The sequence below is a fragment of the Culex quinquefasciatus genome, chromosome 2, assembly GCF_015732765.1.
Source record: "Culex quinquefasciatus strain JHB chromosome 2, VPISU_Cqui_1.0_pri_paternal, whole genome shotgun sequence".
Lineage (NCBI taxonomy): Eukaryota > Metazoa > Arthropoda > Insecta > Diptera > Culicidae > Culex > Culex quinquefasciatus.
In genome coordinates, this window is record NC_051862.1 from 102,879,910 (window position 1) to 102,895,466 (window position 15,557).

Below are 15,557 nucleotides of genomic sequence, written 5' to 3' on the forward strand. Positions count from 1 at the left end.
CATAGACTGCCATTAACACAAAAACTAATATTTCTCCAAATTTCTTTCGTCATTTCACAGGGCATTAGTTGGGCTACAATGTCCTTTCATTAGGTTTGGCCAAAATTTAAAATATACCCAGAATCCAGGGCTGTCTCATTGTTCCCCACTCCTTTCAGCCCATGGGTAACAATGAGACACTTTGATTTTTCTTCATTAAACTTTTCAAAATCTATGGAAATCTTTCAAAACATGAATTGGAAGTGAATTTTGGCATATTTAGTGAGTTTGAACTTCATTTAACCAAAAATATAAAGTTAATTGGTAAAATATATGGATTGGAAAGTTCTTCAAAATTTAATAAAGGTCCTACATCTAAGAACTGATAAAGAATGGACGACTATTGTGCCCTCCTCAGGTAAAAACTGAAACAGTTGCTTTTCTCCATACATTTTGACAATTTTTCCTATACAAACTTTAAGCGATTGGAGGGAGAGGTTCCCGTGGTCAGAATGAGCTGAAATTTGGAATTTAGCGTAGTGATGGGTCAATCTTTGATTGCAGAGGGTAGCCCAGAAAAAGCTCGGATTTGGACCACCCTAATATATATTTTAGTAAAAATTGTTAAAAATTCAGAATTTTGCTTGAAATTCGTTGATTCTAGTTTTGCCTTCCTCACTGAGGTAAGGCTATAATCCTGCTCTAAAATTGAACTTTTTATTTAAAGCTCGAAAACCCACCTTGATGTATACATATCGACTCAGAATTGAAAACTGAACAAATGTCTGTGTGTATGTGTGTGTGTATGTGTGTGGGTATGTGTGTGTGTATGTGTGTGTGTATGTGACCAATAATGTCACTCAGTTTTCTCAGCACTGGCTGAACCGATTTTGACCAAACCAGTCGCATTCGACTTGGTTTAGGGTCCCATACGGTGCTATTGAATTCTTTGAAGTTTCGATAAGTAGTTCAAAAATGTGTTTTCGCATATTTTCGGAAGATGAATAAATGGCAGTAACCTGAACCAAACATCATCATGTTATACATCGTTAGTTAGGTAATTGAAAGACCTTTCCAATGAGTCCACAACATTGAAGATCTGGCAACCCTGTCTCGAGTTATAACCACTTAAGTGATATTTATGTACTTTTTTGTAGCCGGATCTCATTTAAATGTATGTAAACAATGTCCGGATCCATCATCCGACCCATCGTTGATTAAGTAATCGAGAGACCTTTCCAACGAGTCCAAAACATTGAAGATCTGGCAACCCTGTCTCGAGTTCTGACCACTTAAGTGATATTTATGTACTTTTTTGAAGCCGGATCTCACTTAAATGTACGTAAACGATGTCCGGATCCAGCATCCGACCCATCGTTGATTAAGTAATCGAGAGACCTTTCCAACGAGTCCACAACATTGAAGATCTGGCAACCCTGTCTCGAGTTACGATCACTTAAGTGATATTTATGTACTTTTTTGAAGCCGGATCTCACTTAAATGTATGTAAACGATGTCCGGATCCATCATCCGACCCATCGTTGGTAAGGTAATCGAAAGACCTTTCCAACGAGTCCAAAACATTAAAGATCTGGCAACCCTGTCTCGAGTTCTGACCACTTAAGTGATATTTATGTACTTTATGTAACCAAACATCATCATGTTATACATCGTTAGTTAGGTAATTGAAAGACCTTTCCAATGAGTCCACAACATTGAAGATCTGGCAACCCTGTCTCGAGTTATAACCACTTAAGTGATATTTATGTACTTTTTTGTAGCCGGATCTCATTTAAATGTATGTAAACAATGTCCGGATCCATCATCCGACCCATCCTTGGTAAGGTAATCGAAAGACCTTTCCAACGAGTCCACAACATTGAAGATCTGGCAACCCTGTCTCGAGTTCTGACCACTTAAGTGATATTTATGTACTTTTTTGTAGCCGGATCTCACTTAAATGTATGTAAACAGTGTCCGGATCCATCATCCGACCCATCGTTGGTTAGGTAATCGAAAGACCTTTCCAACGAGTCTTAAACATTGAAGATCTGGCAACCCTGTCTCGAGTTCTGACCACTTAAGTGATATTTATGTACTTTTTTTGTAGCCGGATCTCATTTAAATGTATGTAAACAATGTCCGGATCCATCATCCGACCCATCGTTGATTAAGTAATCGAGAGACCTTTCCAACGAGTCCACATCATTGAAGATCTGGCAACCCTGTCTCGAGTTACGACCACTTATGTGATATTTATGTACTTTTTTGTAGCCGGATCTCACTTAAATGTATGTAAACAATATCCGGATCCATCATCCGACCCATCGTTGATTAAGTAATCGAGAGACCTTTCCAACGAGTCCAAAACATTGAAGATCTGGCAACCCTGTCTCGAGTTCTGACCACTTATGTGATATTTATGTACTTTTTTGAAGCCGGATCTCACTTAAATATACGTAATCGATGTCCGGATCCAGCATCCAACCCATCGTTGGTAAGGTAAACGAAAGACCTTTCCAACGAGTCCACAACATTGAATATCTGGCAACCCTGTCTCGAGTTCTGACCACTTAAGTGATATTTATGTACTTTTTTTGTAGCCGGATCTCACTTAAATGTATGTAAACAGTGTCCGGATCCATCATCCGACCCATCGTTGATTAAGTAATCGAAAGACCTTTCCAACGAGTCTAAAACATTGAAGATCTGGCAACCCTGTCTCGAGTTCTGACCACTTAAGTGATATTTATGTACTTTTTTTGTAGCCGGATCTCACTTAAATGTATGTAAACAATGTCCGGATCCATCATCCGACCCATCGTTGATTAAGTAATCGAGAGACCTTTTCAACGAGTCCACAACATTGAAGATCTGGCAACCCTGTCTCGAGTTACGACCACTTAAGTGATATTTATGTACTTTTTTGAAGCCGGATCTCACTTAAATGTATGTAAACAATGTCCGGATCCATCATCCGACCCATCGTTGGTAAGGTAATCGAAAGACCTTTCCAACGAGTCCAAAACATTAAAGATCTGGCAACCCTGTCTCGAGTTCTGACCACTTAAGTGATATTTATGTACTTTTTTTGTAGCCGGATCTCACTTAAATGTATGTAAACAATGTCCGGATCCATCATCCGACCCATCGTTGGTTAGGTAGTCGAAAGACCTTTCCAACGAGTCTAAAACATTGAAGATCTGGCAACCCTGTCTCGAGTTCTGATCACTTAAGTGATATTTATGTACTTCTTTTGTAGCCGGATCTCACTTAAATGTATGTAAACAATGTCCGGATCCAGCATCCGACCCATCGTTGGTTAGGTAATCGAAAGACCTTTCCAACGAGTCCACAACATTGAAGATCTGGCAACCTTGTCTCGAGTTCTGATCACTTAAGTGATATTTATGCACTTTTTTTGTAGCCGGATCTCACTTAAATGTATGTAAACGATGTCCGGATCCATCATCCAACCCATCGTTGGTAAGGTAATCGAAAGACCTTTCCAACGAGTCCACAACATTTAAGATCTGGCAACCCTGTCTCGAGTTCTGACCACTTATGTGATATTTATGTACTTCTTTTGTAGCCGGATCTCATTTAAATGTCTGTTAACAATATCCGGATCCATCATCCGACCCATCGTTGGTTAGGTAATCGAAAGACCTATCCAACGAGTCTAAAACATTGATGATCTGGCAACCCTGTCACGAGTTCTGACCACTTAAGTAATATTTATGTACTTTTTTGTAGCCGCTTAAATGTATGTAAACAATGTCCAGATCCATCATCCGAACCATCGTTGGTTAGGTAATCGAAAGACCTTTCCAACGAGTCCAAAACATTGAAGATCTGGCAACCCTGTATCAAGCTATGACCACTTATGATGCCACTTATGAGCCCTTGAGTGATGTGTGTGTTTTTTTTGACCAAATTTGTGTCCAAACCCATCATATCACGTATCACCCATTGTTGGAAAAGAGTGAGGAAGGCACCAACCACATAGTCTAATCTAATCTAATCTAATCAGACCCTAGCGCAGCCAATCTTTCGAAGGGATCCTGGAGAGTGCCTTAGGTTAGATGACGCCTAGCACTCTTCTTGTCATTTATTAACATTTGTAGTGCGCCATTGCATCGAAAATGCATTGAAACATCACAAGCGTTAAACCGGCCAGGCCTACTGCGTAAAGCCGTATCGCAGAGATGACTCGTAATTAGGTTGAGTTTGAGCACTGAGTGTTCGAACAACAACACAATTCTGAATCGACAGGGGAGGAAGAAGCGTGGGGACACACCACCATACGCTCCGAGATGTTTGGTTGTATTCGTTGGGAGCACCATGCTAAGAAGGTTTGGTACTCCGGGACCCTCTGGGATGGGACATTGTATTTCCACGAATGCCCTGGACACTATTTGCCGTGGTTATAGCGCCACAACTCGCTCTCTGTAACAGTATTCCTAATTCCAGTCCACGCTCACCAAGTCGTCATGGCCTAGTGGTTAGCATTTTTGTTTACCAATCCAAAGGACGGAGGATCGAACCCCGCCTCGAGCGACTTTGATTTTTCGTTCATATTCATCATTTCAAATTTATGTGTTCTTAACTTTCTCGTTGGGAGCAGATGGGAATCGAACCCAGAACCATTCGCTTACAAAGCGAACACCGTAACCAGTCAGCCACGGCCGCTCCCCTGAGGAAGGCACCAACCACATAGGTGGATTAAGTTAGTTTTTATTATATAAATATCAATTTATAACGTCACGATAAGACATGACCCGAGCAGGGGTAAATAACACCGGAATACCAAATTTTGGTATTACTTGGGCAAATAACAGGGACCAAAATGTGCCCTTGGTTGCCCAGTGATAGATGGTAAAATACCATGAAATCATACCAAAGTCTTGTATGTGGAAGGGCACAACAATACCAAACCATGTTATTCCAAGGGTAAAATAATACCTCAAAATAAAACCATTTCAATACCACGTTGAGGTCTTCTGGATTTTTGAACAATGCTTGAATACCAAAACTTGGTATTACCATGGTTTTTTAAGGTATTCCCGCGCCCTTGGAAAATCAAATTTTGGTATTCTTGTGGTCTTCCACATACATGATTTTGGTATGATTTGATGGTATTTTACCATCTATTACTGGGCAACCAAGAGCACATTTTGGTCGCTGGTATTTGCACAAGTAATACCAAAATTTGGTATTTTCATACCATTTTTAGTGCAACAGTTGCAGTTAGTGAAAAAACGGAAATGAACCATATGCAACAGCCAAATCTACTCACTTGATGATTCCATGTTGTTCTTAGTGATATTCTTCAGCACATCGAATGCAATTGTAATTGATGAACGGCCTGTGCTTGAAGTTCTTGAAGATTCTGAAAAATAACAAGATTGAAAAATAAGTTTCATTAAAATGAAACTGGATTAAAATTCACCAAAATTCAATAATCTGTCGATTAACTCGTTTTAAAAAAAAATCTTATTGGGTATATGAAAAAAAATCCCATAATTTCAGAGGAATTTGATGAAACCTTTCAATACCAAAATAATTCCAAAATGTGCCATCCTGACTTAGAAAATTTTCTACAATTTCAAGTCATTTCTTCAGGGGGTTTATCAAAAATGTTTAAAATCATGTTTTAAATTTCCGGTTTTCAATGAAGGCATTCGCTTTGAGACATCATTTTAGCGCAAAATGAATTATTTTGTCAAAATTGGTCAAAATTTTCCCATAGTTTCAGAGGAATTTGATAAAACACTTTAATACCAAAAAAAAAAAACCAAAATGTGCCATCCTGACTTAGAAAATTTTCCACAATTCAAGTCATTTCTTTAGGGGGTATATTAGGAGCGGCCGTGGCTGACTGGTTACGGTGTTCGTTTTGTAAGCGAATGGTCCTGGGTTCGATTCCCATCTGCTCCCAACGAGAAAGTATAGGAAATATAAAACCTTGAAAATCTGAACATGAACGAAAAATCAAAAGTCGCCCGAGTCGGGGTTCGATCCCCCGTCCTTTGGATTGGTAAGCAAAAATGCTAACCACTACGGCATCACAGCTTGGTGAGCGATGACTGGAATTAGGAATACTGTTACTATCAACTATATACGCGCTGGGTCCTTGTCCATTTGACAAGGGTTCGGAAGTTCTAAATAACGTTTGAACCCGATTGGTGCAAACGTTCTTCAGGGCGGGGCTTGTCGATAAAGCTGAAGTACCTCGCGCTCGGCTAGCCAGCGTAGAAATGGGTCACCGAAGCTCGGCAGAGCTAACACCTTCCAAATGCCTATGCGAGTTATTTGCATGTATATAATGTAGATCTAAAAAAAAATACATGGAAACAACTCAATTTGTAAGAAGCGGCCGCGTGGTCCCGTTTGGTTGGTTGCACACACACACACACACACACACACACACACACACACACACACACACACACACACACACACACACATTTCTTTAGGGGGTATATCAAAAATGTTTAAAATCAAGTTTGAAATTTCCGGTTTTCAACGAAGGCATTCGCTTTGAAACTTCATTTTAGCGCAAAATTAAATATTTTGTCAAAATTGGTCAACATTTTCCCATAGTTTCAGAAAATAGTTGCGTTTTTTAAGAGCGAGTCCACGAGCAAAGCATACCCATCTCGCATCGACCTCACCAATCTGCCTAAAATTTTCAGGGGTTGTTTGTACATATAAAACTAGCATCTGGCCAAAATATGAGCACTCTAGGTCAACGGGAAGTGGGGCAAATCGGGACACAAAGTTTGAAGGTTCAAAAACGTCAAAAAACTTAAAAAGGCTATAACTTCGGCAAAATTCAATTTATTTTCAAAATTCAAAATGCATCTGAAAGGGCTTAAAAAATGCAACAAAATGCAGGGTAAAGCATTCCGATTGGTTAAATCTAAAGGGAGTTATTGGCATTTTAGTGAAAAAATAGCATAATTTTCAAACTCAAATAAAAAAGTGTTCCATCCAGATATCAACTCGGTTCGACCTGCAGCTTGTAGGGGACATCTGAGACTACCATCTGAGACTGAGAACGCTTTGGGTAAGGCAGTTTAACATATTAAATAGACACTTTTACTTTAAGTGAATTTTTTGGTTGTAAATTTTTGCTCGGAGGACCCCTTAGATCCCATTTTCTGGTGATAATTTTACCATATTCGTGTTCCTGAGACAATTTCACAATAGAAACATGCATAAAAATGTTTATTTTGATCCATTTTAACCCTTTAAAAAATAATAGTTAAAAAAATGATAAAGCTGCTTTTTTTCTGGTGTCATCTAGTATCCTTGGAAACGAGCTAGATTTTCATTAAATATGAATCGAAGATTTTTTTTTTACTTTTATTTTTTTAAGGGTTAAAATGGATCAGAATAAATATTTTTATGTATGTTTCTATTGTGAAATTGTCTCAGGAACACGAATATGATAAAAATATCACCAGAAAATGGGATCTAAGGGGTCCTCCGAGCAAAAATTTACAACCAAAAAAATCACTAAAAGTAAAAGTGTCTATTTAATATGTTAAACTGCCTTACCCAAAGCGTTCTCAGTCTCAGATGGTAGTCCCAGATGTCCCCTACAAGCTGCAGGTCGAACCGAGTTGATATCTGGATGGAACACTTTTTTATATGAGTTTGAAAATTATGCTATTTTTTCACTAAAATGCCAATAACTCCCTTTAGATTTAACCAATCGGAATGCTTTACCCTGCATTTTGTTGCATTTTTTAAGCCCTTTGAAAATAAGTTGAATTTTGCCGAAGTTATAGCCTTTTTAAGTTTTTTGACGTTTTTGAACCTTCAAACTTTGTGTCCCGATTTGCCCCACTTCCCGTTGACCTAGAGTGCTCATATTTTGGCCAGATGCTAGTTTTATATGTACAAACAACCCCTGAAAATTTCAGGCAGATTGGTGAGGTCCAAACGACGTCCCATACAAAGGGGTATGCCCTGTTCGTGGACTCGCTCTTAATTACGAAAATGTTGGTAGCCTAACATGTATAGGTCATCGCTGAAATTTTAAAGTTATCGCAGTTTTAGTGAAAAAAACCGATTTTTTGCCGTTATCGTCATTTTCCCATTTTTGCGCGTGGCGCGTCGAAAAATCCAGTTTTTATTTTCAAAAAATCGTATCTCAGAGTATCGAAATCATAACTTCACCATTTTTTGATATGTTATGTGAAATTTTCCGAGGAATCCGATAAAAATATTTTCAGACATAGGCTCTTTGGTCCCGAGACCTTCAAAACAGCATTTTAAGTTTTCATACGACCTTTTCAAAAGTTAAGCTAGATTTTTGAAACTTTTTACTATTTTTCCCAAATAGCCAAACTAATCACCTTTCTTTTGCGTCTAGGACAGCTAAAATCGGATGAAATGGCGCGGAGATATGATTTTTTGAAAAAAGTGGTTTTTGCGAAAATCGACGAAAATTGCCATTTTTCGAACCACCCTAACACGGCGTATGTCATGCTAATGGCCAAACAAAAAAATACGTGTCTAATTATTTTGGCCAAGGATCCCCCAGAAAAAAATTGAGCCCGATCGAAGAACTTTTTTTTCGAATCATGCTGTTTTCGTGGGGAATTGCTGTATTATTATGCAACATGCAGCGCCGTACCTAGGGGTTGGCGCAGTTGGCGACCGCCAAGGGCGCCAGTCTTGGGGGGCGCCGAAAACGATGATTGAACAAATCTGTCATGTTATTATAAAATCCTAGAAAGGTATTCAGAACAAAAAGGGGCGCTAAATTTTAAAGTAGGACTACAAAATAACTCGATAATCTGGATCGGAATATTACAAATATTATTTTATGTTAAACACTTGGGGCGCAAAAATCAGTTCTACTAGAATTAAATTTAAAATTAAATTCACTAAATTCATTTATCAAAGGGGGCGCCCAAGTGGCAAAAAGTTCAGTAGTTTTATAATAATTCTTTGAAATAGCTAGAGGTTTCAAATTTCAACTACAGTATATAAAATTCAATTTAAATTTCACATTTTTTTCCAGCATCAGGAACCATCAAGCTTTTTTATGTTTTGAAGTTTTTTTATATAATCAGCAATTAAATTGAAATTTACACATTTCTATTGAAAATCTTAAATAAAAAGAATAAGATATTTCAAGTTTAAAGAAAATGACATTTGAGATATTTTTATCGTTTTAAATCCAAACTTGTGCGTAGAGATTGGCCTACGTTTTCGAAATACTGAAGTGTTTAAATTGAATATTTCTAACACAAAAAATGCTTTGACTTTTGTTAAATTTCTAGCAAATTTTTTTTTTCAACATAAAAATGTTGGTTTTTTAAGAGCACATAAATTGCTCTAAATATATTATATCCGTAGTAACATTTCAATAGGGCGAATCTGCGTTTGTAAACAAGCAGTCCATCCCTTTTGCTCAAGTGACAGTTCACGTCAAGTAAGACAGGGATAGACTGCTTGTTTACAAACGCAGATACGCCCTATTGAACTGTTACTGCGGATATTCCTGAATTGATATATTAAAAAAAAACTGGTTTGCTATGCTGCTTGTATTCCATTGCTTGTAGCAAGAGTGAAAAAGTAAAATTTGGATGTCTTCGACAAAGTTCCATAGATTGGCATGCCCACCAACTTTTTAGTCGTTAAAGTAAAATATTATACAATTTCTTGAAAATTTTGATTTGCAGAAACACCATTATCGCGGACCCATTAGAATTTAAACCAAAGCAAAATTCAAACTCCAAAAACAGCAATATATTATTTGGGAAAACACAAAGTTCCACTTAATTTTGCTTCTAGGGACAATAATTTGAAGAATGTTTGCAACATTTTCCTTGAATTTGTGTGTGTGTGTGTGTGTGTGTGTGTGTGTGTGTGTGTGTGTGTGTGTGTGTGTGTGTGTGTGTGTGTGTATGTATGTGTGTGTGTGTGTGTGTGGTCCAATCCAATACCCGCTAACCGGTAGCGAAATTATGGGAAAGTATAATTTGTATCAGACTGTGTACATGCCGAATGCTGATACAGCTTATCTCAGTCCCGGGTATTAGGTGGTGATAGCCCTCGCGCTGCTTCCAACGACCCATTTCAGAATGACAGAGCTCCTTGCGGTCCAAATCCGAGGTCGCTGGGCATTGTTCGGCCCCGCCTGAACATAGAAGCAAGCATCTGAAGGAAACTCGATCTATATTAAGACTTTCAATCCCCTCAGGCAAATCAGGGATCAGCGCGTATTTAATAATATGAGAAGAAGATATAACATGTTTCAACACTACGGATCAATTCACTGCTAGAGTGTAAACCTTCTGATGGTGACTGCTTAGCGTCCCAGACCACCACCAATCCAAAGGTGTGAGTTCGAATCCCACCTGATTCATTTTAGTTTTTATTCATATTCAAATTCCTGATTCCAAATTTCAAAGGTACCGACCGGGATTTGATCCCTGAGCCTTCTGCTTGGGAGACAGAAGCCGTAACCATTAAGCCACGGAGCCGGTTGAATGGGACGTGGTTCTCTGTATGGCTTTTTGCGAGATGAGAGCAGAGGACAACAATCATATCAACGTTTCCACTTTACCCGGGCTAATGACCGGCAGTTCCAGTTCACGATGATTTCCCTTCATATGTTAAAAACCACTTATGATTTTGGCACATATTCCGTTTGTCAGCGTTTCCTGTCATTACTGGCGGGAAAAATCTACGTGGAATCAGCTGTGCAGACCTCAAGTGTGACAGGAATGCAGGTTGAGCGACTCCCACGGGCACCTTGAATTTTTTTGTTTTGTTAAGTTTTAATGGAATGGACAAAGTTGCTTATCTTTCACATACATTTTTTATTTATTTCATGGAATCCATGTGTTGGGCTATCCAGTGTAATTTCGCCTAAATTTTCACATTTACACAAACGAATCTAAAAGCTTAGAGTGTAGAGGGTGACTATTCTCGAGATTTTCAATTTCCCGGGAATCGAGAGTTGAATTTGGAAATTTCCCGGGAGTTCCCGGGACCCGGTAGTGTTTATAACTATGCTAATAGTGCCAGTCATGTATAAAGAAAAGTTATAAATGTGTTTCTTTTCAATGAATTCAGTTACGATTTATTCATACTTATTCAATGAAACGTTAATTAGTAGCCTCATTATTTTTGGGAACTATGATCTACCTCTTGATTTTTTTTTTCTGAATCTGCAATACAATTTGTTGTATGAACTTGTTATTAGATTTTTGTGAAATAAAAAAAATAGCTAATATATAATTTCCCAGTATCGAGATTTTTACAATATGATAAATAGCGACTCAAAACAACAACTTAAAGATGTTAAAGAAATAGTAATCAGGAAAACCCGAATGTTGACATTTGGCTGACTTAACAAAGATTTCCAGAGTTTTTTTTTCTAAAATATAATTTAATATTGAGGTTTAAGCTAAACACAAAATTACTCCATGACATCAAAAAAGGAAATTACCTTGATACAGCGAAATTAAATTGATAAGAATTAAAAAAAATAGATTATAAGGATTGCTATGCTTGAAAGAGGATATGGAAATTATACTTATCTTGAAAAGGCTTTTCCCTCTTAGAAATAATAAACAAAAATATAAACAAATTAGACTTTCTTCTTGTGGCTAACTGCTAACTATGCTTTAAGGTAAATTTTGGGGTCCACATTATTTTAAGTTCTCCCATTTATAGATATTGGAATTTTTGATAAGTTAAAATTTACACTTTCTGAATTAGAAGATAAGAGAAGCATTGGTTCATTCGAACTTGAACATCTTACATTGAACATCCAATGTTCTAAACAATTTCGAATTTTCAAATGTTGTTTTTTTTCTGATTAGTTTATATAATTTTGCTTCGACCAAATTTCCCGGGAATCGAGAGGTTCAAAAATGGTCGATTTCCCGGGAATTCCCGCTTGTCACCCTCTATTTGAGTGTAATGGTTTTTATACAAAATTTTAAGAAACTTTAGATGTCGAAAAATAAACACAAAAAAAATTCAATGTGTTAAAAAGGTAAAAACTAATTGCCTTTGTTTGAAGCTATGAATTTGCAAAAAACAAATTTTAGGAATTTTATATCAATCAAAAAACACAGTCACAAGAGAAATATTGTTTAAAAAATAAATTGAAAAAAATAGTTTCAAAAGGAATCCATCCAAAACAAGTTTCAAAAGGAATCCATTTTCTAATCAGTTGAATTATTTTTTCAGGAATTCAGGAAAATTGTTTGCTGATACCATGAAATTTAAGCTAGGTCAGATCAAATTCTGCTTAAAAAGATAAAACAACACTCTGCTATTTTCAGTCAACATTAATCCTAAAGCAACTTTTCGTTACAACCTATCTGTATGGGAAATCAATAGTTTATCTTTTAATCGATTGAAATGGTTTAAAAATAATAAAACATTAATTTGAATATTCTTCAAAGAATTAAACTGTGGTTGGATTTTTTAGCTGTTATATTTATTTCATCAATTACCATTATATTATTAAAACTCTTGAAGCAATCGCTGAAAATTTAAGTAAACATATCAAAATGATGAAAAATTTGAAGGGGCGCCAAATTGATGCTTCGCCAAGGGCGCCGTGGACCCAAGGTACGGCTCTGGCAACATGATTTAAATTATACGATAAATTATCATCATTCTACAAAAAGTCTTCTATTTTTCTCATTTAACCGTCTAACACCTGTAGTTGCACCAGTTCTCCATAATTCTTTAACTTCAAATTGTAATTTTCTTAGTACTAGGTATTCAACGAATTGAATTAATTATTTTTGCCTAAATTCGATTTTCATCTCATTTGATCACGGTAAACAAAAACGTAAAAAAATCTCAATTTTAATTTAGAGGCGAAGAGTTTATATTGTTTTAATGAAATAACATCAATCTGTTAAAAGCTTACCCAATTGTAATAATTTAATACTCATTAAGCAAGATCTATTCCCAGTTGCTTCAAAAACTAATATTATCAGAAATAATTCTGATATCATCATTTCTGATAATCTGATTAAATAATGATCATGTTGAGCCTGTTATTTTTTTTCAGAGCATTATCAAAAAATAGTTCCAAAATTTTTAGAAAATGTATATTTCCGCTTGAATTTCGGGAATTCCCGGGAAATTTATAAATTTCCCGGGAAACGGGAAATATTTTTTTTCGGGAAATCCCGGGAATTCCCGGGAATTTTTTTTCCCGGGACGCTCTACTCCTGGGTTATTGCAGATTTGAAAAAAGCACTACCCATAAAATGACATGTGTCAAAAAGGTAACAGTTGAGTAACGAAAAATGGGCGAATTTCTGAAACTATCTTTGTATGTTTTTCGATGAGGAATATATTAAATTCTTAATACGCCATAAAATCGAGAGTTCATTTCACATTGAATGTTCGAAATGTTCGGGCAGTACGTCATGAGATATCGAAAAATGGCTCTCGGATTAATGATTAGGGACAAAATTTCACGCAAATCGAAGAGGAGTCGAGGCAACTGTTGTGTGAGTTGGCGTAGACAGAAAATGTTACTTTTTCTATACAAAAATAAAACGGGAAATGGCTTGAGACACTGGAGTTTTTGTCCAATCAAGCTCATATTTAGATTTAGGCTCCATAAACTCATAAAATTCAGCCTTTTAATGGACGGCGAGAGTCAAATTTATACGACTTTGTTATGTACGTCTGTTTATTAAATTAAAATCTTGACTAATTAGACCACTTTTACTTTTCAGTTACATTAAACGCTTGATCGAGGACACAAACATTGATGAGGATGGCATAACGTTGCTACGATATTGCAGTTGGGAAAATCCACACTTTTCGCGATCGCTTCTAGCTGAGTTGCTGTGGCATTGTGGTTATGCATACTGGCACGACATGAGACACCACACGGAAATGTTGCTTCAGCTGTTGCTCATTGAAGATTCGTGGCAGAATCACAGGATACACAACGCTATTTTGGGTGAGTTATCATTTTTTTTTTCTTGTAATCTCTCTAATCTAATCTAATCAATCTTATTTTTTTAATCTCTCAAAAATAAAAACTCCGAATTTCCTATACAAGAATAAGCACGAGGCCTAAGCTTGCGCTCAAAACCTACTTTCTGGGGTACATGGCGCAACCAGTTTTGCATAGGAAATTCAGAGTTTTTATCATTGAAGAGCTGTTTCGCGGCAATGGTTTGGTTTAGTTTAAGATAAACATTGATTCTTATGTTAAATTGTCCAGGGAACACGAAGGTGACCAAATTTTAAAAAATGGAATGAGTGAAATCACGTTTTGAACCATAAACTGCAAAGAAACAATATTGGAAGGCATTTGAGGGTTGATATTTTATTTTCAATTAATTCTTTCAACAATTTCCTATAAAATGCAGCCAGAAGAAAGTCTTTTGGTCTGATAGTTTGAAAGATACGAGTAAAAGATTTTTTTTTTTTGAAAATCGCAAAAAGGGCCGGTCATTATAGTGATAAGTGGGCCAATAGGAACAATTTCTCGTGTGACCGTATGGCCAATTATTCCCATCAATCAGCAATTTAACGACTGATTTGAACTTAACAATAGTTTTCGGACGTTCACCACCAACGCGATGGCGCCACAGTCAATGCTCATGTCATATTGACTTTAATGGTTTTACCAAAGCAAACGATGTGAAATTGACACACACACACACACACACGTGCACCGTGGGACAGGTGAGACCCCCTGCGGAGCTTAGCTGCCAGCTACCGGGCGGGTTGAATTTTGGCAGATAGCTGTCGGCGATTACAACGATTTATTTCATCGCCCCTGGACCAGCAGCGGCAGTATGTCTAGGGGCGCGTTCCGTGAAAGCGGGAGGGTGACGATATCGGTGGTACCCCTTAGGGTGGAATCCTGCTCGGAAGGAACGCGTTACAGGAGGTCAGAAGGAGGGTTAACGGAGGGTCTGGAGCCAGCGAAGGAGCCAAAACCAGATCAGAGAAGGGATGGGAAAAGGTCAAGAAGAAAAAGCGGAAGAAAAAAGGGAAGCAGAACGAGGACGCCCAATAACCCAAGCTTCGCAGGGAGTGCAACAAAGGCGTGGCTTTGATGATCGAGGTGAAGGAAGGTGTTTCGTATGAAGACCTCCTCCGGAAAGTTCGAACTGATCCGGAACTCAAGGAGCTTGGCGAGAATATGGTTAAAACCAGGCGCACCAAGACCAGCGCGATGCTTTTTGAGCTGAAGAAAGACCCCGCGGTCAAGAGCTCAGCCTTTAAGTCAAAGAGTATTTTTTCCATCACAAGAATCACCTCCAAACATGCAGTGACAGTTCAAAAATAAACAAACCCGACCAACGAAAAAAAAAACTCGCGATCTAGAAAAAAAAATCCATATTTGGTGCGTTGGATTGTAAATTATCAGCATTTACAATTAACTCTTTTTTTACAGAACGATGATGAGAGACGTTTGAATGATAGTCAATTTCATTACCAAAGAATAGCGAAATAGTGCCTAAAAAGCGGTGTCCGGTAGTGTTTGTGCACCGGATAGAGCCGGAATTAAGAACGAGTGCTGCACTGTTCTCAGATTGAGGACTAAG

General features: G+C 37.5%; 1 protein-coding gene across 5 annotated transcripts in view; it reads left to right on the forward strand.

The window, feature by feature from the left end:
- LOC6047387 (probable ubiquitin carboxyl-terminal hydrolase FAF) overlaps window positions 1-15,557 on the forward strand; it is a 319,428-nt gene that overhangs the window by 235,040 nt on the left and 68,831 nt on the right. For all 5 annotated transcript variants that reach the window (XM_038251497.1, XM_038251495.1, XM_038251494.1 and 2 more), the window contains one exon: window positions 13,725-13,954. In XM_038251497.1, coding sequence (XP_038107425.1) covers window positions 13,725-13,954 — 230 coding nt within the window. The remainder of the gene's footprint in view (window positions 1-13,724; window positions 13,955-15,557) is intronic.